At 38.8% G+C, this 25,313-nt stretch overlaps 1 protein-coding gene across 5 annotated transcripts in view; it reads right to left on the bottom strand.

Moving 5' to 3' along the window:
• The window catches only part of FRY (FRY microtubule binding protein), a 451,440-nt gene that overhangs the window by 189,754 nt on the left and 236,373 nt on the right, over window positions 1–25,313 (bottom strand). For all 5 annotated transcript variants that reach the window (XR_008671085.2, XM_055360541.2, XM_055360538.2 and 2 more), the window contains one exon: window positions 7,246–7,299. Coding sequence is in view for 4 of the 5 variants with exons in the window: in XM_055360541.2 (XP_055216516.1) it covers window positions 7,246–7,299 (54 nt within the window). In the remaining variant the exon portion in view is untranslated. The remainder of the gene's footprint in view (window positions 1–7,245; window positions 7,300–25,313) is intronic.

Below are 25,313 nucleotides of genomic sequence, written 5' to 3'. Positions count from 1 at the left end.
TTATTCATTTTTGTGACTTCAGCACCTTGCACAGATCCTAGTATGTGTCAGGCACTCATTGTTTGTTTAATTGAATGGAAATCGCTCCAAATCATGCTTAAAACTACAGTTATCCTTTGTTTCTCCTTTTCTTAACCAATGTTTATCCTTCTTATATAATTTTGCTTATAATCATCCTTTCTTATAGTCTCACTGCCTCCATTTTAGTTTAGGCCCCTTTAGCTTAGAATCTTTATCAATGCCATGCTCCCCAAATGCCTTAGGTCTCTTCATTACTGCCTTCATGACCATTGTCTCCTTAAGGCTAATATCAAGTTGACAACTTGATACTGGTATGCATACAGCCCCATCCCACTGGCATTAAGATCTTCCACAATCTGATCCCTTCCTACCTCTGCTGCCTGATCTCTTTTTTAACTTCCCCCAGACTGTAGGAAATGTTTGTTTATAATGGAAAACTAAAGCATACCTCTCAAGGGGTTAGCTGATTCTGAGTCTATGGGGACTCTATACCTGTCAATGCCTTTGACCTATTTTAAAACTGTATAAATGGTAGATACCTGATAGCAATGCAAAATAATTCTTGTCTATAGACATGAAAAACTGTCCAGTGAAGGTTCAGTGGACTTCCCTCCCCCACATGAAAGAAGCCAGTTTTGCCTCTGATTGCATTCATTTCAATGATGATTTATAAATGTGTCTGTTTTTTGGAATTTAACTGGTTGTAACATCCTGCACTAATAACAAGTTAAATAAAATGTTTAATACAGGTTCATTTTATATCTCTATGTGAGTCATATTTTTGCCTGTTTTTGAAGATTATCCTTTAACAATACATGCCTTCTGCATCAACTAAATTGATCAATTTCTAGGTTTCTCAAAGATAACTGATAGTGTCATTTTTCTGTTCAGGACCTTTGCATAAAATGTTCCTTTCTTCTGAAATTTCCTATCTTCCTCACCATCAACACTCAGCAAATCCTATCGATTCTACTGCTTTAGGCACCTGATAAATCTTGTTCTCATCTAGAAGGCATTTTCTAGCTAGGCACCTGGTCCTGAGGCATGTGTCTTCTGTCCCTGAAGTCTCACCATGTTTACTGTCCACACCATTCATGCGGCACTTCTTACACATGCAGGCCTATGTCAAGGCTGGTTGTGCACTGCCTGACCCTCTTCCAGATCTGGAGCTCCTGGAATGTGAAACACATTCCTGGGGACCACATTCTTACATCTCTTTGTCTCATATAAAACTTTGTGTGTATGTATATACATATACACATGCACAGTAAGTGTTTGCTAAATTACTTTATTACCAGAACGATTTTTAGTTCCTTTTACTCGCTAAGCCCTGACAGTTACTATAGTAATTTAAAATAAATAGTGATAGTATATACATCTTCCAATGTTGTTGGAATTCTCTTCTGCCTTTATTGATTCTTGTTACTGGTATGACTTTATCACTAGCATGGACCGGAAGGGATAGCCCATACTGCTCTGAACCTCTGCTGCCTGCTCCATGAAGGCCTCCCTGGCTCCTCGGGGCAGGGCGAAGTTTGCTCTCCTGAGGCTCACACCAGCTTTAGCTTACTTACTAGTCTGCGGTTATCATTTATCTGATTGTAGTTCTATTTTTCTCTCCAACGAGGCTCCAGTGGTGGGGCCTCTAGGGCAGGCACTATGCTTCCTTCCTGTTTGTTTCCATGAGTTGGCATAATGCTTGGCACATGGTTCCCAGGAGGTAGGTGCTGTATAACAATGGAAAAAAACTCATATTCCTGAAGTTTGTGAAAAGAGAAATTCTGGAAATGAGGGCACAAATTCCTAGTTCTCCAATGTGTAAAGCATTCACTAGTATATTTCTCCTACTAACACTGAGCTTTAAAAATCCTGTTTAGACATCTTGTCATTTATAAAATCTTTTTTCCAGGTTTCTTCTTTATTTTTATTTTTATTTTTTGAGACAGAGTCCCACTCTGGAGTGCAGTGGTGCAATCTCAGCTCACTGCAACCTCTGCCTCCCAGGTTCAAGCGATTCTCCTGCCTCAGCCTCCCAAGTAGCTGGGATTACAGGCACGTGCCACCACATCTGGCTAATTTTTGTATTTTTAGTAGAGATGGGGTTTTGCCATGTTGGCCAGGCTGGTCTCCAACTCTTGAGCTCAGGTGATCCACCCGCCTCGGCCTCCCAAAGTGTTGGGATTGTAGGCATGAGCCATTACGCTAGGCCCTTCCAGGTTTATTTTTACAGAGTTGGAGTGTAATTAGGTTAAATTTAGAAATACTAAACCAATAAAATTATGAGTGTAAAAATATAAAATATAAAAGAAAACATGAAGTTTTAGCTTCTAAATATATACGTATATTTAAGTTCAAACTGGAAAACTGGCAAATTTGAGGAGAAACCCACAGTGGGAAAGAAAAAGGTACAGAACTGTAAATAGTTCTACTTTGGGCATTTTGGCTAAATATCTAGTGGATACATCTAGCTGTTACCCAATAACAGCTTTTCTTCTTCCTTAGGTATAAAATACCCCATTTTTAGACGGACTCACCCTAAGTAAAATTTCTCCACCTTTCTTATAGCTAGATGTGGCCATGTGATTGACATCTGGCTAACTGGATATAAGTAGAAATGGTATATGCTATGTTGGAAAGTTTTTTCGTTTTTCTATAATTCTTTTTCCATTTCTCCTTCTGGCTGCCTGAAATACAGACACAATGGCCAAGCTCTAGCAGCCATACTGGACCTTGAGAATGTAAGCCATACATAAGAAAGAAAAAATAATCTTGCTCAAGAAGATTTTACTTTATTTGCCATTTGTAGCCAAAGCTAATCATAACTGATAAAAGATTTTAGATCCTTTACCTGCTGAAAACTTCCCTCTGAACTCTCATCAACCTAGTTTTTAGAAACAAAGATTATGGAGTAAAAAGTACAGGCTGTATTGTCAGAAACAATAAATTACAGTCTTGGCTCCTTCAGGTTTTAGTCATATAATATTGGGAAACTTCTGAGACTCACCATTATTATCATCTCTATATTAAATATAATATCATAGTAAATATAATGTTATATACCCTATAGATATATTTAATATTAACATAATAGTGTATTAATATTAATACAATAGTATATTTAATGTTAATATAATTTAACATAACATAATATTAATATATTATAATGTTAGTATAATTTAATATTATCTTTAATATTACTATATTATATTTAATATAGAGATAACACCTTCTTGGAGTTGCCGGAAGGACTGAGTGATGTCAGGTGAGATAATATGAGAAGGGGCTGGGTAAACTATAAAGTATTACATGAATTTTTTTTGCTTCTATTTCTAGCAAGAAGAAAATGAATCATGGGCTGGTTAGGTAGAGGAGTAAAAAGGGCCATTAGTGTTAGGCAGTGGAACAGTAGATACCCAGCTCTATATACCCTGTTGTTCATGCCAGTGACATTTAGAAGAAAGAACTTGATACAAATATCATTTAAACAGGAACCAACTGTATGTTGTTCAAAGGATGCACTTAGCATAGTACCTATCACATACAAGTACTAAATAAATGCTATTTCTACTATTACAACTACTCCTACAATTATAGCAATGGAGTCTGAACCACTCAAGGTGGCATCTCCAGCATATTCTTTTCCCATAGACAGACTTCTGTGGCAACCCAGATTAAAATCCTACTGTTTGGAATAAAATTATATAATTCGAATGTTTAATGCCAAAGGACTAAGAGACCTTGCTATATTCATGGCCTTACCAATGGAACTGAAATTCTTATAGTTTGTTGGTTGAAACAGCAGATGAGCACTGTTTTAGTGCTGCTGAGATTGGTAATTGATAAAGAACAAAAATGTACTCATCACAGTTCTGGAGGCTGGGAAGTCCAAGATCAAGTCACCAGCAGGTTCACTGTCTGGTGAAGGTTCGGTCTCTACTTCCAAGATGGCTCCTTGAACACTGTGTCCTCACATGGAGAAAGGACCAAAAGAGAGGAGCTCCCTCTGTCAAGACCTTTTATAAGAGCACCTAATCCCATTCACAAGGGAGGGGCCCTCATGGGAAAATTACCACTTAAAGGCCCTACCTCTTGATACTATCACATTAACAGCAGCTGAATTTTGGAGGGTACACATTTGAACCACAGTAAGCACTTTCAAAAGCTATTATGCTTTGCCAACTTTTTCCCCACTGAATCTACAGGTGGACCAACTTTAGTCAAGTTTCTCTATGGCTTTACATTAGTCTGTTCTCACGCTGGTAATAAAGACATACCAGAAACTGGGAAATTTATAAAGGAAAGAAGTTTAATTGGCTCATGGTTCTGCATGGTTGGGAGGCCGCACAATCATGGACAGGGGTGAATGAGGAGCAAAGTCACGTCTTGCAATGGCAGCAGGCAAGAGAGAGCATATGCAGGGGAACTCTTCTTTATAAAACCATCAAATCTCATGAGATTTATTCACTATCACGAGAATAGCATGGGGAAGACTGGCCCCCCATGATTCGATTACCTCTCACTGGGTCCCTCCCATGACACGTGGGAATTATGGGAGCTACAATTCGAGGAGAGATTTGGGTGGGGACACAGCCAAACCATATCAGGCCTGAAAGTCTTGCTATCACTTTAAAACTGGGCTAGATTTTGTGGCTTGTCCTCTCTCACAGTTCATTTGTGAGTTTATGATGTAATGATCAGAGGACAATCCTATGTGACCTATTTGAAAGTTCTTAGTGACATCTTACTATTGGTTCACACTTAAAGTGTCTTTAATACATAGAGATATGTTACAGGGCAGGGCTTCTCAAGCGTCAATGTGCATGTGAGTCACCTGGGAGTTTTGTTAGGTGGCGGATGCAGCAGTTCTGGGGCCAGGCTGACAGTCTGCATTTCTAGCAAGCTCCCAGGTGATGCTGATGACACAGATCCATGGACAATACTTGTAGATGCAAAGTTAAAAGTGATATAGCTAATTAAGTGACAAAGGTGGGATTTAAACCCAGGTTTGTCGAATTCCAAAGGTCATGTCTTTTCCACAATACTGAGATTCAGAAATAGAAAGCTGAGTAACAAATAAGAAATTGTGTTTAAGCCTAGTTATTTGGGATTACTATTATCTGCAAAGTTAAAATTTAGAACGATTTTCTCAGAGGATAAAGAGAGGTACATTAAGCTGGAGAAAAATGTTTTTGAAGAAAGGACAGTGGGATAAAGAGACAAAGAATATAAAATAGAGTGGAAAGCTAATAAAAGACAGGTGAGAAAGTATTTACATTTTTTTTCGAGATGGGGTCTCACTGTTACCCAGGTTTGAGTGCAGTGGCATGAACTCAGCTCAACTGCAACCTCCACCTCCTCAAGTGATCCTCCCACCTCAGCATCCTGAATAGCTGGGACCACAGGCATGTGCCACTATGCCTGGCTAATTTTTTTGTATTTTTGATAGCAGCAAGATTTCATCATGTTTCCCAGTCTGGTCTCGAACTCTTGGGCTCAGGAGATCCACCTGCCTCGGCCTCTCAAAGTGCTGGAATTACAGATGTGAGCCACTGCGCCCAGCACTATTTATTCTTTTTTTTTCTTATTATACTTTAAGTTTTAGGGTACATGTGCACAACATGCAGGTTTGTTACATATATACACATGTGCCATGTTGGTGTGCTGCACCCATTAACTCGTCATTTAACATTAGGTGTATCTCCTAATGCTATCCCTCCCCCCTGCTCCACCCGACAACAGGCCCTGGTGTGTGATGTTCCCCTTCCTGTGTCCATGTGTTCTCATTGTTCAATTCCCACCTATGAGTGAGAACATGTGGTGTTTGGTTTTTTGTCCTTGTGATAGTTTGCTGAGAATGATATTTATTCTTAAAAAGCCACATCTTGCCACATTTCCAAAATGGTAACCCCAAACATCATATACCATATTCACCAATGGTCTCTGACCACCTCGGCACCTGCCAGGTGACAACAACAATGGACAATGTGACAAGAGAAGATAGTGTCATGGCACAAAGAGATGAGGCCCATCTTCCATTTCACCAGCATTCTGGAAAATGGCTAGCTTGGCTGGCAACAGAGCTAGCCCAGAGCCACGCCACCCTTGCAGGGCTGGCTGTGAGCATAAACCTGTGAGGTCTCCTTCACAGAACAGCTCATAAAATAGAAAACAAAGGATTTTGTCTGTACAGTCATGGTGTTTCTGGATCATACAAGTCTAAATCTGTACAGCCAGGGAGACTTCCTCTGGATTTCATATTAAAGGCAATTTCAAAGCCCAACAGAAAGTGTACACCCTGTGTGGTTTTCATTAGACCATAAAAACACCATACTAGCACAAGCCAGGGAATATCTAGCAGTATTTTGTATCTGACGTTGGCACCAACTGAGGTTTTTGAAGAACATAATGTCCTTTTTGTCATTAACTGCAAAAGTTTAGGAAACTTCACAAACATACCTCCAGCCTCCTTGGATGTCCTGTTATCCATCATTTTTAAACGTGCCTAGGGCCTTCCTGAAGTTACTGAACCAGAATCTATCAGATCCTGATTTCATATGTTTATTACCTACTGTTTAGAGTTGAATGTTCTTTACTAGTCCTAACCTATTTTCAAAGGACTTACCTTGTATTTATTCTGTCTTAAATCATTTTGTTCATGTATTATTTTCTCTATTAGAATCTAAGATCCTATACTGTTTTATACTTATTTTGAGGTAGTATCTTTCTCACAACACTCTGAATTCTTGAAGACCTAAAACTTATCTTAGATTTTGTATCACCAGTACCTAGCACAGCGTCAAGCAAATAGTAGGCCTTCAAAAAAATGTTGCATGAAAACAAGAATAAGCTCTAGTGCAGAGATCTGATCATCACATAGTATCATTCATTTAGAAGAATCTCAAGTTTTTAAAGGAATGGAATTTCCTTTAAACTCTCTTTTCTTGGTTTCTTTAATTCTGATATGTAAAGATTTAGGAAATAATCAATTGAAGACCTACTCATATTATCCCAATACTTTCCAGTTCTTTTTGATTCTAACCAATAGACATTTACTGAACAGCTATAAACCACAACCATGAAAACTGCAGGGTACAGTTCTTAAGACCACATACCCATATCCTTTTTGAGGATGTTCATCCATACAACAATAGTGAGCATGCAGGCCTTGCCTTGCGTGAATGCTGAAATAAAGGAAAACTAGTATATAACATATATATCACATACCTGATCAAATTGGGGGTCTTCTCCACGTTGCAGAGATTTTGTCAATGGCTTTTCCTAGAAAGAAAAAGAATATATGCAAGAATAATTATTAGAGTCTCTTAAATAGTATAAAAGAAATGCCATTATTGGTCCATTTTTTCTCACTCATTTCTCTCATTATGGAACGAGGAGGCGTCAATTTTTAAATGAGTGAGGTATTCTCCCTTAGGTATTGTAACCACAGTAGTTATGTTTGATCATTACTGCCACGACTCTTGCTATTCATCTTAATACACGTCTCTTTGACCAAAACATTAAGAATCTGATACTTAGGGAAACTCAAAACTATAATGAGATATCACCTCATACCTGTCATAAGGACTTTTATCAAAAAGACAAAAGATAATACATGTTGGCAAACATGTAGAGAAAAGAGAACTCTTGTATATTGTTAGTGGGAATGTAAATTAGTGGAGCCACTGTGGAAAAAAGTATGGAGGATTTTCAAAAAATTATAAATAGAACTACCATATGATCCAGCAATTCAGCTTCTGGGTATGTATCCAAAGAAAATGAAATCAGTATCTTGAAAGATATCTGCACGCTCATGTTAACTGCAGCATTATTCACAATAACCAAAATACAGAGTCAGTCTAAGTATCCATCAGTGGATGAATGGATAAAGAAAATGTGCTACATATATATACAATGGAAGATGATTTAGCCTTAAAAAAGAAGGAAATCCTGTTATTTTTGACAACATGGATGAACCTGGAGTATTATTATTATGCTGAGTGTATAAGCCAGGCACAGAAAGACAAATACTGCACAATCTCACATAAACCTGAAATCAAAAAAAGTCAAATTCATGGAAGCAGAGACTAGAATGGTAGTTACCAGGGGCTGGCGAGAGAGGAATGAGAGGAAATGGAAGATGCTGATCAAAGAGTACAGAGTTTCATTTAGACAGGAAGAATAAGTTCTGGAGAGCTACTGTATAGCATGGTGAATGCAGTTAATAATGTATTGTGCTATGGCCTCAATGTATCCCCCAAAAATTCATACGCTGAAACCTTCAAGGTGATGGTGTTAAGAGGTGGGGCCTTTGGGAGGAGATTAAATCGTGAAGGCAGAACCCTCCTGAGTGGGATCAGTAAGAGGCCCTAAGGAGCTTGTTCTCCCCTTCTGCCATGTGAAGATGCAGTGGAAAGGCACCATCTATAAAGAAAGGGGGAACTCACCAGCAACCAAATATCCCCGTGCTTTGATCTTGGACTTCTGGGTATCCAAAACTCTGAGCAATAGATGTCTATTGTTGATAAGCCATCTATTTTATAGTAATTTGTTATAGCAGCCTGAATGGACTAAGACACATTGTATACTTGAAAACTGCTGAGAAAGTAGATTTTTAAATGTTCTCATCACAAAAAAAAATTTACGTAATGTGATAGAAATGTTAATTAGCTTGATTTACTCATTATACATATATCAAAACATCATGTTGTAACATCATAAATAAACTTTTTATTTGCCAATTTTATAAAAAGAATCTGATGCTATAAGTGGTCCTATGTCTTCAATGGCAACAACATAATAAAAACCATAAAATTTATTTGAAAAATTTAATATTTATCTTGGGACTTGACAGATAATAAAAAGTTGAGGCCAGGCGCATTGGCTCACGTCTGTAATGCCAGTACTTTGGGAGGCTGAGGCGGGCAGAACACGAGGTCAAGAGATGGAGACCATCCTGGTCAACACGGTGAAATTCTGTCTCTACTAAAAATACAAAAATTAGCTGGGCAAGGTGGTGTGTGCCCGTAATCCCAGCTACTCGGGAGGCTGAGGCAGGAGAATTACTTGAACCCAAGATTGCTCCACGGCACTCCAGCCTGGTGACAGAGCAAGACTCCATCTTAAAAAATAAAAATAAATAAAATAAAATAAAATAAAAATAAAAGTTGAAAGCAATACACTATTCGAAGTCCCTAGATTTAGAAGCAAAGTAAGGTTTATTTATTAGACTGGTACTGAGGGAGAACCTACCAATCATACATTTACTAGGTGTAACTGGTGAATTTGGGGCATGTGATTTTTCTTGCACCACATCTAGTTCTCTGCAAAAATAATATCAGTAGTAACAAGAGTCTACTACAGAAACAATTCACCTTAATTATTACATCTTTGTTTACATTAGGAAGCCTTAACTGATCTTCCAGCAGAGCATTTTTTTTTTCAATTCAAAGAGTTTAATTCAGACATTATTGACATTTTGAGAACTCCAGAAAATGTAACTCAAAGCAAGACCTCAGTTTTCCAGACTGAAATTTCTGAGGAAAATATTCATCATGAATAGTTTTCTGTTTTCAATGCATTTCAGAAAGAAATTTTTACATATCTGGTAGAAGGATTTGAAGTATCTATTGTAAGTAAATTAATTACATGGGAAATGTTCATTCACACAAAGGAAATAGAGGTTTTATGCTGACTGTATTATACGTTTTCAAAATCGTATTTCTTTGTGCTCTTTCAGAGAGCTTTTTAAAACTCGGACAACTTGAATTTTTAATTATAGAATAATATATATTGCTAATTCACCCTTTCCAAAATGACTCAATTCACGCAGTATTGCTTTTTAAGCCTCCAGCAGAGCATTTTATGTTACTTATCCTTATTTGTGTGTGTGTGTTAGTGTGTGTATATGTATATGTGTGTGTGTGTGTGTATATACATATATCTCTGTATTTTAGATGAATACACATTTTGAACCTGTATATATATACATATATACACATATATATATGTCTTTGTTATGGAAGTTCATTCTGATCCAAAATTTGGTTTAGGATTAGAAACAATGCAAAAGTTATACATCAAAAAATATTAAGTTTTACTTTGGCCAATGCAGGTTCCCTAGCAAGACTCCATTTATATGTACCTGCTCACATAGACCCTCTCACTGTGGGTCTAATCATTTCTCCAATCCTCTCCTCCACTCACAAAGATGATCTTTACCTAAGGCATATACAAGCCCCACCCCTGCCCCAACTGTCTTTGTTCTTGAAGAAATGCACATGGTGGTCTTATCCTGCAAGTCTGAGGTTTCACCAAGAGCCTTACAAATCAACTACTCTGTCTCCATTGCAAAATATACAGGTTCAAAATGTGTATTCATGTAAAATACAGAGAATACTGTGTTCTTATGGGTAACATTTTCTGTTCAGAGTATACTATCTAGATATAATGAATAGATACTATATATTTATTCATCACTCAACAGTGACTGAGGGTTCACAATGCATCAAATGTTACATGCCGGGGTGGAACACTGAAGAACACACGATACCCGCTACTGGGGAGAAGAGTCGAGTCTGAGAGGGGAAATGTGGTTAATTTCCTCCTATGAGTGTTGTCTCTACTTGTTCATTATTCAAACCTCAGCTGAACTATCACTTCTTCAGGGAAGCCCTTCTCTGAGCCATCCCCTAACACCTGGTGTCTCCCTGTACATGCCTGCAAAGCCTCATGTATTTGTCCTTTCACTGACCTTACCATAGAGTAAAGTCACATCACAGTCATCATCTTGTGCAATTACACATTCATGAGTGAGGCACCGAGCACCATCCCTGCTAGGTGGCAGGCCCCAGAAATGCAGCGACCTCTGTTTCTTTCAACACTTAAAGTCACAGGACAGAGCATGGCTTGCCTGACATGCAGCATTCCACCTGACATGTAGCATGTGACACGCTGTGAACCTTCAGACACTGTTGATTGATGAATACATATAGTATTTATTCATTATATCTAAATAGTATACTTTGAACAGAAAATGTTTGTTTATCCATAAAAACACAGTATTCTCTGTATTTTAGATGAATACACATTTTGAACCTGTATATTTTGCAATGGAGACAGAGTAGTTGGAATTTGTAAGGCTCCTGATGAAACCTCGGGCTTGTAGGTGAGACCACCATGCGCATTTCGCTTGGTGCTGGCTACGCATTTGCCAAATTAATAGAAGTTCTAGGACAGTGGTGTCCAGTTTCTTCAAATATGAAAATCCCTTTATTTTCTGTGTATATGTCTTGTTTTAAGTTTTAAATTTTTTAAAAAAATACTTTTTATTGTGGTAAAATATACATAGCAGAAGATTTAGCATTTTAAAGTGTAGAAATCAGTGGCACTAAGTACATTCAAATGTTGTTCAAACATCGTCATTATCTATTTTATGACGATTCCTTTTAGTTCCAGAAATGTTCAAAAACTTCTTAACCAACACACACACACACACACACTCCAAACATATAAGATAGTAATTTTATTTTAGAATCTATTGTTTAAAACTATACATAATGACAGAGAGCTAATACTACAGCTCCAATGATACTTTTAAATGGTTCTGGGCCGGGCACGGTGGCTTATGGCTATAATCCCAGGACTTTGGGAGGCCGAGGTGGGCGGATCACCTGATGTTGGGAGTTAGAGACCAGCCTGGCCAACATGGTGAAACCCTGTCTCTATTAAAAACACAAAAATTAGCTGGGTGTGGTGGCGGGCACCTGTAATCCCAGGTACTAGGGAGGCTGAGGTGGGAGAATCGCTTGAACCAGGAGGTGGAGGTTGCAGTGAGCCAAGATCATGCCACTGCACTCCAGCCTGGGGCCACAGAGCAAGACTCCATCTCAAAAAAAAAAAAAAAAGGAAAAAAAGGTTCTGTACTAGAGTAGCAACAATACTTCTTTTATACATACTAGAAACATGGGAATACTTCTATATGGGAGAACTTAAAACTCAGACAAATGATGACTCAGCACACCTGTGGGTCTGTAGACCCCTACAACAACTCAGGAGTTCACACAGTGGGAGCACGGAAGGCAATCCTCTTTCACTACTACCTAAAAGAAGATCCTGCCACAGTGGGGAAAGAAAGGTGACTGTGTCCACCCACATCCCAAAGCTTCCCATACCTACCTAAAACTTATTTTTGTCCCACTACAAATTAGATGGGAAGCTGATAAACACAGTATTTTACACTTATACATTTTTGCATACATATGAAGGAAACAACATATTGTCAGGCTCACTTTCTCCAATAAGCAAAGTTGATATATATATATATATAAGTTGTTGCTATACATAAAAGTCAAGTCCACTAGCTAAGAACTTGGGGTCAATGTCTCAATAAAATAACATGCTAAGTTTTCCTTAACTATTTTTACACAAATATACTTTTTTTTTTTTTTTTGAGACAGAGTCTTGCTCTGTCACCCAGGCTGAATGGCAGTGGCATGATCTCAGCTCACTGCTGCCTCTGCCTCCTGCATTCAAGAGATTCTCCTACCTCAGCCTCAGCCTCAGCCTCAGCCTCTGGAGTAGGTGGGATTACAGGCACGTGCCACCATGCCTGGCTAATTTTTGTATTTTTAGTAGAGACAGGGTTTTGCCATGTTGGCCTGGCTGGTCTCGAACCCCTGACCTCAGGTGATCTGCCCACCTGGGCCTCCCAAACTGCTAGGATTACAGGCATGCCACTGCACCTGCACACAAATATACTGTCTTAATCATAATCTTTAAGACTCAGCTTAAATGTCATTTCCCAGATGAAGCCCCTCCCCAGTTTTCCCTAGCAGAGTCACCTGTTAGTTGTCACACAGTACTTTATTTGCACCTATTCTTGTTAGCATTCCCACCATGTTGTAACTTGCCTGTCTCCTCCATACCCCTAGTACACAGTTGGAAGTTATCAGGGTGTGTTAAATGGCTGACTATAACTGTACGCATTTGGAAAGATAGCTTTGCGAACAGAGAATCAGGTTCACATTTTAACATTACCAAGATTATCTTTGCATCAACATAGATTTTATCAGTGAGATGAGGCTTGAGAGTACACCTAGGGGACAGAATACCATAGTGGCTAAAAAAATAAAGAGAACAAAAGATGAAAGGAAGAAAGGGAGAAAGGGAAAGAATATAAGAAAGAGGGAAGAAAGAAAGGATGAGTGAAAAAATAAAGACAGGAAGGAGGGAAGGGAGGAAAAAAGGAAGAAAGATGGAAGGAAGGAAAGAGGGAATAAAAGAAAGGGAAGAAAGGAAGGATGGAGGAAGAAAGAAAAGAGGGGAGGAAGGATAGAGAGATAAAAAGAGAGGAAAAGATAGAGGCAAACTTGCTCCAGCTCAGAAGAGAGCCATCTGAATACAAGGGAAAGATCCGTAAGTCTCAGGCCTGCTTCAGAAAAGAGACCTGTAAATCTAAGACCTCAAAATACGAAATTACTACAAGAAAACATTGGGGAAAATCTCCAGGACATTGGTCTGGGCAAATTTTCTTGAGTAGTACCCCACAAGCACAGGCAACCCAAGCAAAAATTAACAAATGGGATCACATCAAGTTAAAAAGCTTCCACACAGCGGCCAGGCAGGGTGGCTCACGCCTATAATCTCAGCACTTTGGGAGGCCAAGGTGGGTGGATCACGAGGTCAGGAGTTTGAGACCAGGCTGACCAACATGGTGAAATCCCGTCTCCACCAAAAATACAAAATTAGCTGGGCTGGGGGCGCACGCCTGTAATCCCAGCCACTTGGGAGGCTGAGGCAGTGAATTGCTGGAACCCGGGAGGCGGAGGTTGCAGTGAGCCAAGACTGCGCCACTGCACTCCAGCCTGGGCGACAGAGTGAGACTCCGTCTCAAAAAAAAAAAAAAAGCTTCCACACAGCAAAGGAAACAATCAACAAAGTGAAGAGACAATCCACAGAACAGGAGAAAATATTTGCAAACTATGCATCTGACATGGATTAAGAACCAAAATATACACGGAGTTCAAACAACCCTATGGGAAAAAAATCTAATCATCCGATCAAAAAATGGGCAAAAGACTTGACTAGACATTTCTTAAATGAATACAAATGGCAAACATGAATATGAAAGGTGCTCAACATCACTGATCATCAGAGAAATGCAAGTCAAAACTACAGTGAGAAACCATCACACCCCAGTTAAAATGGCTTATATCCAAAAGACAGGCAACAACAAATGCTGGCAAGCATATGGAGAAAAGGGAACCTTCATACACTGGTTGGTGGGAATGTAAATTAGTACAACCACTATGGAGAACAGTTCGGAGGTTTCTCAAAAAACTAGAAATAGAGCTACCATATGATCCAGCAATCTTTTCCAAATACTGAGAGGAAATCAGTATTTGGAAAAGATATCTGCACTCCCACATTTGTTGCAGCTCTGTGCACAATAGCCAAGATTTAGAAGCAACCTAAGTGTCCATCAACAGATGAATGGATAAAGAAAATGTGACACATATACACGATGGAGTACTATTCAGCCATAAAAAAGAAATGAGATCCTGTCATTTGCAACAACATGGATGGAACTGGAGGTCATTAAGTGAAGTAAGCCAAGCACAGAAAGACAAACATTGCATGTTCTCACTTATTTGTGGGATCTAAAGATTAAAACAATTGAACTCATAGACATAGAGTAGAAGGATGTTTATTAGAGGCTGGGAAGGATAGTAGGGGGTTAGTGGGGAGGTGGCGATGGTTAATCGGTAAAAAAAAAAGTTAGAAAGAATGAATAAGACCTAGTATTTGATAACACAACAGGGTGATGACAGCGAATAATAATTTAATTGCGCACTTTAAAGTAACTAAAACAGAGTAACTGAACTGTTTGTAACACAAAGGATAATGCTTCAGGGGATGGACACCCATTCTCCACGATGTGATTATTATGCATTGCATGCCTATATCAAAACATCTCATGTACCCTATAAATATATACACCTACTATGTACCCACAAAAAATAAAAAAAAAATAAAGAAAAGAAAAGATAACTGTAGAGGTATGCTTCTGCTTGCAGTTCTACTGCAGGACACCAGTTGCATGAAATCCAAGATCTACACATTCAGATATCCTGGTTTTTAAAGAGCATTAAATAAGTAGTAAAGCAAAATTAGCACAGAATACACAATGGGTATTTAACCAACATGTGGAAACAGATTATGGCAAAGGAAGCTCAAAATAATGATGCCATTCATCAAGTGAGAACAGTATACTTCAAGTAAGAATAGAAAGACTTCGTATACTTTAAAAATCTGTCTTTGTTCTATATTTTGGTACAATTTTATTTATGTACTGAAGTTTCATGAATTGAATTGAATATGTTTATTTTCACAAAATCATTCTGAAAAAGCATAACTTTGGGGTGATGTGTCCCTGAAAGTTCTTAGCTGGCTAAAGCTGAAGACCTTAGGTCTGACCAGATGCCCCAGCTCACTGAGTGACAGTGAACAAATGAGGACCTGGAGCCCTGGGAAAACCCAAAATACTGAGACTTGGCGCTGAACATCAGTGGCTGCTCACAGCACAAAAAAAGTGAAACCCAGACATTACGTCCCTTCTGATGGAAGAAAGCAGTATGAAAAAGTCTTGACTAAACAAACAAACAACAAGCTCAAACCTGAATCTAACCAGGCCTTTCTATCTAATTTCCAATTTTTAGGAAATACAGGGGTTAGAGGAATATATTACATTACGCCAAAAAGATGTAATCAGCCACATCCAGACTGAAGGAAAGAGCGGGAAAGAAAGACGTTTCCTCAATAAATAAGTTTTGACAGGGTAAAAAAAAGAGAAATGGAGGGGGAGTCTGTTGATTTCTTTAAAAGTCTACTGCAATGTGTGGACGTTATTTGGATCCTGACTCAAATATTTTGTTAAAAGAAAATATGACATTCATGATACAATTGGAAGTTTGAACACAAGGGAGATTTGATGATGTTAAGGGATTGTTGTAAGTTTTTTAGATGTAGTAATAGTATTGCAGTTTTGTTTAGAGAAGAATTTTTTTAGAGATACATATGGAAATGCTTAGAGATGAGATGATTTTGTTTCTAGTATTCACTTCAAGTAATATCAGGGGAAAGTTCATGGAGTGTGTAACGAATTGGCTATGAGTTGATAATTGTTGAAGATGACCATTAGGTTCATTGTGCTATTCTGTTTGCATATGTTTATGTTTTAAATTCTTTAGAAAAAACAAACAAACAAAAACTAAAAACAGGAGGTCATGATGCATCACTTATCATCACTGTTAAAATCTTACAATGTCTCGTTTTTAAAGATGACATAAGATACTCTCAAAACTTATTCTAATAGCAATTCTCCAATTTTTTTGATCTTTTCCTGGTGGAGCTATAAAACGGACCACTGTTCATTTCTCCCCATTTGCAGACTGGATTTGGGTGGCCAAATCTCAGAGATACCTCACCTGCTGCGTGAGAAGTAAGATGTAGTCCTCAGTTTGCACTCTGGGTTTCTCTTTGAGTTTTCTCCCTCTGAATCAGAGACTACTGCTGTCCCAACCCACGCAAGGGGAATTTTCTCCTGCGCTGAAGAATTCTGCAGGAGTTTCAGTATTTCCATAGGAATACAGCTGTTTGTGCTTCTCACACCCTGAGGAGTTCCAATCTTCCCTACTCTCAGCTTAAAAAAATACAGACTTTAAACACTCCTTGTGTCCACATCTAACTAAGAAGGGCAGAGGAAAGCCATCGCCCTCTACCTTAATTTTCAAACAATTTTGGTGTACACTAATTACATCTTCACTTCACAATCTTTTCATATCATACATCTCTGTAATCTTTAGGAGGAAAGGAAGACGGCCAGACAGAGAGGCCACAGTCACTTAGAAGTCTAGAGGGAGTCTGATATATCAAGACGCATTTTATTTGAGGTATTATACAAGGGGTCATTTAATACAAATAACTTTCTACTTCTAACTTTTTAGTGGCCTTCCAAAATTTCAAGTGTGCTCCACACAGGTAAGATTTCACTAATCTAGAAAGATTCAAAGTATTACTGCCCTCAGAGATATTTCTTTTTTAAAAATATGTTTACATTTAAGGGGTAGAAGTGCAGTTTTGTTACATGGATATACTGCGTTGTGGTGCCATCTGGGCATTTAGAGAGATTTCAATGAATGTGTTTAACCCAGCAATGCTATTGGAGTTAATATGAGATTATTCAATTAGTTAAATATATCACTAACCTTGCTTAAGATGCTATTTTAAAGTCTTTTAATTATTAGAACAGTGGATGTAGCAGTTAAGGGTGTGGGCTTTGAAATCTGAGAGATCTGAGTTTGAATCCTAGGTCCTCACAACTTATGGCCCTTTCTTAACTTCTCTAAGCTTCAGTTATCTTTTAGAAAAAATGAGGATACACATAATCAGTTGAGGGTTTTGATATCAGCAGCAGTGAAATTTTATAATATAAATGTCTGGTCTCAGTGGTTAATAAAGAATTTCAGAATGGAACTACCACCATTAGGATCTCTCTTCTTCACCAGAACACGGGAAGATGCCTAGTGGTGAGCTTCCTCACCCCATGTGGTGGCACCCTTCACAGTAGAGAGCTGTGGACCCAACTGTGAAAATGCACCAAAGCATTTTGTTCAGAACTATCTACACCCAGCCGCAGGCACTCTACTTCGTATGAACCAAAGAACAACGGGGTCCCAAATGTTTTCATGTCTGACATCTTTTTCTCATCAGATCTCATTTGTGCCAACTTTGACTCAAGTTTGGAAAAACATCTAAAGAGTGAGCCTGAAGACTCACAGTTCTGAATACTGACCATTACTCCCCAAATGACTTCCCCATCATGAGGGGTAATCGGCGCCCCACTGGTGTGATTAATCTTGAAGATATACTCTGGTCATGTCAATTGACTGACTGCATGGATCACTGGACTTCTGGTGGAAGACTTAGCCCCCTTGATAACCTGCCTCAGTTTGTAAAAATAGACATCACCCTATGACATCCTGAGTAGGTTTCTAATAACTAATGAGAAATAGTCAAAACCCTGACAAAACTTCTCCCCTTCTATTCCATTTAGTTATTAAAATGAATTTTCTTAAGCGAAATAATAAATGCTGCCTTTCACCTAAAATATTGGGGAAAAAGAAACAAAAGAGAATGATACAGAAGACACAGCTCAAATAAATCCAAGGTACTATCAGGTAAGATGCTGCCCAGTACCCTATGCTATGAAAACTGAAGGCAGATGTAAATCTGGAAGAATATGTTGGCACTTTTTTTTTAAGCAAAATCTCTTGAGATAATCTGTCCTATTTGCAGTGGTTTTGCTCATTTCAGTGGAGCCTATTTCTCTGCCACATTTAACAATCCTAAGTACAAATCCATTATTTGAACAGTGGAAGAGAAACTTCAATTAAATTCAGCTACAAAGCTGATCTTCATTTTAATTGAACAAAAGAGCAGCTCTCATAGGCATTCTTTAAAAAAGAAAAAAAAAAGAACTACAGCAGCTACTAAGAAATGTAAGATACAACCTTCATTTGTTTGTTTCTGGGTAACTTTCTATTGTATTGGTCTTTTCAATTTTATTTGTCCCAATATACCCCTCTAACTGTGCATGTTATGTTCACTCAGTAGACTTTCAGTGTCTACTACAGTGTGTGTGGATGGATCTTTTCCTGTCTCCTTCAGGACATGGCTCCATCAGCCAGCTCCTCAGTGACCCCTGTCTTCCACCCTCCCTTCTCTTCGGTCTTTGTCTCAGCTATCAACATGCTTAAACCTTTTCATCGTAGTGCCTTCCTTGACCACACATCCACCTCTGGCTGTGGTTTCCTTTTTTTTTTTTTTCTTTTTGAGATGGAGTCTAACTCTGTCGCCCAGGCTGCTAGAGTGCAGTGGTGCCACCTCGGCTCACTGCAACCTCCGACTTCCGGGTTCACGCCATTCTCCCGCCTCAGCCTCCCGAGTAGCTGGGACTACATGCGCCCACCACCACGCCTGGCTAATTTTTTATATTTTTAGTAGAGACGGGGTTCCACCGTGTTAGCCAGGATGGTCTTGATCTCCTGACCTCGTGATCCACCCGCCTCGGCCTCCCAAAGTGCTGGGATTACAGGCATGAGCCAAGGCGCCCGGCTGTGGTTTCCTTTCTAACCCTCTTCTCATATTCAGTTCTCCAATGGGTGGTCTACACTTCCTGTCTTTCTTTCCTCTCCTATTCAAAATGTCTTCAACTACTTGCAATCTGGCCTTTCTTTCACCACTAAAATTAGTCTCCCTAGGGACCCCAGTAACTTTCCAAATGGCAAATCTGGTGGCCATTTTTCATGCTGGATCTTTTAGCTGCAATGTTCACTTCCTTCTTTCCACTTGAATTGCCCTCCACCTCCCATCTGTTCTCCTCCTACTTCTTAGACATTCCTTCTTCTTTTTTTCTTTTTTTGGAGACAAGGTCTCACTCTGTCACTTAGGCTGGAGTGGAGAGCAGTGGTGTTAACACGGCTTACTGCAGCCTCATTCAAATAGTCCTCCCACCTCAGCCTCTGGAAGCACAGGTATGTGCCGCCACGCCTGGCTAATTTTTTTGTTTTTATTTTTTGTAGATAGAGATGGGGGGTCTCACCACGTTGCACAGGCTGGTCTCAAACTCCTGGACTCAAACAATTTTCCCACCTCAGCCTCCCAAGGTGCTGGGATTACAGGTGTGAGCCACTGTGCCCACCAGACATTCCTTCTCTGTGGCCTGCATAGTCTCTTCCTTGAATGTTCGCATTCTTCATGGCTGAATCATCTTGGGAAAGCCTACAGGAATATTCCAACCCCCCTGCCTTCAACCTATGTGATTACAACTTAGGAATTGAGTAGAAATTCCCAAAAGCATCAGGAAATATTATCAAATAGAATATTGTGTTTTAAGAAATTTTAAAAGTCAGAATATACTAGATATGTATGTAAGCAACAGTAAAAATACCTAATAAAACAAGTCTTATTGTTAGCATGACCGTAGAAATCAAAATTTGTGCCAGTTAAAATTGCTACAATGCTATAGTAAAACTTGCTATTGCTGAAAACTGTACTGATGATTTTCAGGAATGTCAAAATGCAAAATGTTGTGTGGAAACACAGCAATATTACATCACAATATTCCTTAAGCAATATTCCTTAAGGTCATCACAGTGACCTTAAGGAATGAGCCATTGTTACTTGGTATTATGCCATTATTATTGAATGTATTCGTATTGATATTTTCTGTCACTCTAAAACATATACTTCCAGATGATCTTTTGTTTGTATTAAAAAGGATGTCTTTGTAAATAGTACAAAGAACATATCATCAGAAAAACTAGACCGAAAATGAGGAATTACCTTTGTCTGGTTTTGTATTCTCAAAAAAAGGAAACTTCGATAATCTCTTCATAAAGTCACCAGAAATAAAAATAAAAATAAAAATAAAAATTATGGCCTTTTCCATGAATGAATTGAATTGGATACTATTAAATTGAAGTAAAAAGCCTTCTGATTTTTTTATTACCTGGTGATATTTTCACATCATTTATTTGCTATAAGGTTCAATCAAACTTTTACTGTGGTGGTGTATTAAATTTCATTTCACATCTGAAAAAGTTCCATTTAGGAGCCACAGAAGAAATGTGTTTCATCTACATGTCTCCAAGCATACTCATAATAAAGAAAACAAACTTATGAGCTCATCTGAAAGATCACCTCATTCAGCAGTTAAATTGAATCTTTTTAGCTACTAACAATGCTATGTTTCTGGGTTAGGGTGAATTTTCAAGTTTTTGGTGAATGTCTTTATAGATTATTTAAGGGACGTTCCAGGCTAAGCTGTTTTGCTAAGAAACAGCTATTTTAAAAGTTATTTATTTATAATTTGAAAACTAGCCAGTATGTTGTCAAGTGTGATAGAAATATTCCCTATCTGACCAGCAATGTTTTAGTCTCTTTTCAGGACAGCATTGCTTTGATTCTATCACTACACTCAACAGGGAGCTACATGAAATTACTTTTACTCTATATTTCCCTTATTTGGTCTGTTGAAGCAACAGCAGCCTCTATTTAAAGAGGAGTTTGACCAACAAGACTAGCTGATTATCCTTCTGGGAAGCTGACTGGAATCCACAATGCAGAAAGACATTAAGGCTGGCATTTCTGCTATTTACACATCCTTAGTCAACAGACATGTAACCTTTGCTTGGTATAGGAAGATTGGCATGTAGAGCAGTGCAGAAAAACAACCAACTTGCAAATGGGCATGATAAAATATTATGAAATATCATATGGCTGAGGTTAGTAAATGGTGATAAGCCTATGAAGATGATTAATTACAATCAGTTTTATGAAGATCTGCCATATAAAGATCCAAACTTAATTAGAGGTAGTCACTCTGTCCTTTAGCACAGCAGAATTTCCCAATTCACAAATTATTAAAATACTAAAAAGGGTTCCGGATGAAAGGATCTGATATTTTCTGATATCTAGAAGTCTGCACACACATCACTCATGTGAATGAGTGAAATACAAGACTATGGATGAATGTTCAATCTCTAGATGGCCCAGAGGTGAAAAAACCTCTTTTACACCTAAAAATAGGGTGTATCCTAAATTCAGTCTCTTACTTCTCATCAGATATGGTCTAAAATCACAAGAGGAAGCTGGGACGAGTATGTATGTCACTTGCCAAAGGACTTGCTTACTTAGACCCACAGTCCCGTTCATCAAAATGACTAGAACCATTCATCATATACCATCTGTTGGTGGTGGGCCACCAGTGTCCTTATTACAGCACAGCGTCCTACTTAACTTTAGGGGTAACAGGAGAGTTGTCCTGATGCCAGCTTTGTAACATCAACACACAGGAGGAGTTGGAAGCCTCAGACTCTGGGCCAAGGAACAAAGGTATGTCAACAATGTTACTGCCTGAACCTGGAACAACACTAGCAAGCAGTAATGCTGTCATTAGCTAATTGCCTGGCCTTTCATTGTTTGTGCCGGCTGGCCATGACTGATGTTCCTACAGGTTTGTTCTTAAGCATGACATATTTCATTACAGATTCATGATGTGTGATGCAATAGAGTTTGGCATCCTGGATTCTTCAGACTGTGTACCCCAAGAAAATAGTTTGTGTTACTTTGAGTTTACTTCTTTCATGTTAGCAAACCAGCTAGATCATGTTCTATTATTTTTAAGCCTCCATTCCAGCATGACACAGTTAGCACCTTTATGAATTATCACTCTGTTTGTCAGCCCACACCTGTGCTCCTAACTCAGCACAGGGGCAATGTCTAAAATATCCTGCCTGCATCTTGTCCGTTAACTATTTTGTGAACAATGCTACTAAGGCTCAAGCAATCTCAATAATGAAAATCCCCATTTTCACTCATCTTTCGTCATAAAAAGTGTTTTTGAATTCCAGGGTGTTGGATGAAGATAAGCACAGCTCTCATTCTTAGTCTCTGCTGAAGGACAAGATTAAAGTTAGATTTTTTTTTTAAGTCAGGTAGACTTAAAAAAAAACTTTTCGTTTTTCCAGGTTTCAAAATCAAAACACAGTAAATTACTTTCTTTCTGAGTAATTCTTTGTCAGGCAAGTTAGAATTTCTTTTTCTTCTTCCCGTTGACATTTTATGCTGATAGACTAGATCCAGATGGAATTCCTGGCCCAATCCCCAATTTAGCTTCCACTGCAGCTCCCGGAAGGGACAATGGGAGATTAAACCTGGATAGACTCACTAATAAGTGAGTTTAAACCCAGGGATTTAAACCCAGGGAATTTAAGAGTTTAAACCCAGGGGTTTGAGAGTGAATGCTGCTTTTATTTCATTTGTTTTATACACTAGAGTGAAAATGGCCTGGCTGCTATCCTTTCATAGACGAGAAAACAATGACAGATCACACGTAAGTGACTTTGCCAGAAGCACAGGTTAGTGGCAGGGCTATAATAAAAAACCAATTTTCTTGTGTATTGGTCAAGTTATAGGAGGGACGTGGACAAAAGCCTAAGAAGCGTGACTGAAAATTCTTGAAATTTTCTAAACTTGGTTTACTTAGCTGAGTAATCCAGCCTTTCATATTTTGGGCTGCCTGGCCATTATGCGGTTCTTATTTTTTTCTGAGACCCCTACTCTCAAGAACCAATGAAATTTCCTCTTTGAAAGCCTTTGAAAACCCTCAGAGGCGGACTTACCTCAAATCCCTGGTTTTACTGCCTAGGTCTTCACAATTCACACCTGGGTAGGCCTCAAGTATTTTGCTGGAAATACAGTGAGATCGTTGGGGGTGTTGTCTTCTCTTAAGTACTTTGTTTGCCTCTGTCATCTCCCAAAGCATGAGCACCTGGAGGGCCAAGACCAGGTCTGCTGAAAGGAGCTGTGGTTGTGCCTCTGTCAATGCCATGGCAGAGCTCAGGACAGGCACCTGACAGTATTGATAAATGGCAACAGCAGACAGTCAAGTCCCCTGCTCAAGCCTCCATTATGTTTGCGTGAACACAAAGAGAGGAAGCACCAGGCTGACTTCTGAGGAAATATACCAGAAATTCATCTCAGCCCTCCAATGAGGATAATGAGGAGGGTGGTGATGAGGACAAATGAGCATCTCCTACATGCTCAGGAGTGTATCAGGGGCTCCACACACTCCTTCTAATCCTCTCAACCACCCTGTGAGCTGGGTACTGTTACTTCCATTTTGCAAATGAGAAAAAAAGGAGGTTGACTGGCTGGTCCAAGGTCACACAACACTAAAGAGTTGGAAGCAGGAGTCAAATCCGGATCAGTCAGAATGAAAAGCTGTTTTGTCTTTAACTTTATCTCTTTTGTCCATTCGATCTACAAAGTCAAAATTGATAGCAGCATTTGAATTCAGAAAAACTGGAGAGTCTTGTTTTTGGAAAGAGCTTACTGAGAAGGTAATTGCCTGTGACTACAGTAATAGATGCTATATAGACAGACTCATAGAGAACGAGAGCATATATTCTGATACTGTGTCTGATCACTAAGAGTCACCTGTTGCTGGAGTCAGTGTGAGGAGAAGGTGACCATATCAATGAATAAAGAGGTATCCTTAGATGCCTGAAAGTAGGAGGCTGAGAATCAATGCCTCTTGTACTCAGCACATTTTAGGGCATTCATCTGTGCAAAGAACAGAACAAAATCTATTATTATTAGTTTATTAGTTTAGAGTTGGCAAGATGACCTCTGGAAACACACAGGTTCCAATGAAGACATTCTTTTCAAGCTATTATATCAATGTTTCATTCATTCATTCAAAAAACATTTACTGTCTATGATACGCAAACACTGTCCTAAACATGGGGACATGGGATATATGTGTGTGTGTGTTTGCATGTGTGTATGTGTCAAGATGCATCCCATACAGATATTGCCTCCAAGGAACTTATAGGCTAACACATTGCTTCTTCAACTTAAGAGAAAATCTCTGCCCCTACCCCACCACCATAAAAAATACACTATGGTCTGGTATGCACATGCACAACTGAAAGTATCATAAAATGTTTACCCTTAAAACTTGTAATATACTCTGGTATTTGCTAGTTTAGTCTATACTAATTACTCTAATTCAATGAGGACAGAATAGTTTGCAAGACAGAATGATACAGTCACTTAGATAAAGTAAAGAATTGCAAGTACGTATAAGTTGTTTTATCATAAGCATGATTGTGTCGAGATAGCAGGGAAGAAATCAAGCCAAACTTTTCAGATGATGAGATTTTGGATTGGGCCTTAAAGGGTAGGCAGAATGAGAAGCTGAGTGGCATTCCAGGAAGAGGGGTCAGCATGCATAAACGCATGGTGGCAGACAAGAAACCTGGGTTCATAAAGGTATGTGGTGGGAGTAAGATCAGTTTGGGCCAAATCAAGGAGTGAAAAAGAATGAAATGAAAGTTTTGTGCAAGAAATGTAATGGACGGGGTTGTATTTAGAGAAGATTCACAGATGAGATCAGAGGAGGAAAAATTGGTGACAGGCCCCTTATTCTTCCTTTTATTCACCTTGAGGACACCCCGCCTCACCATGAGCTTCAGGGAGCAAAGGCCAACTCTGGCTCTATCTGCATGGGAAGCAAACTGAGAATTCTGCAGAGGACACAGGCAGGACGATGGGCTCAGATAACCCAAAAGCTCACATGGAGTAAGTGCTTGGAAATATTGAATGAAATATAACATTTTTGTTTTAAAAAAAGGTATAGAAATGAGTTCACAAGAAAGGAAAAGGGA

The sequence above is a fragment of the Gorilla gorilla genome, chromosome 14 (genome assembly GCF_029281585.2).
Source record: "Gorilla gorilla gorilla isolate KB3781 chromosome 14, NHGRI_mGorGor1-v2.1_pri, whole genome shotgun sequence".
Classification (NCBI taxonomy): domain Eukaryota; kingdom Metazoa; phylum Chordata; class Mammalia; order Primates; family Hominidae; genus Gorilla; species Gorilla gorilla.
The sequence above is the reverse complement of the archived record's forward strand: the minus strand, read 5'-3'. Positions and strand labels throughout refer to the sequence as shown.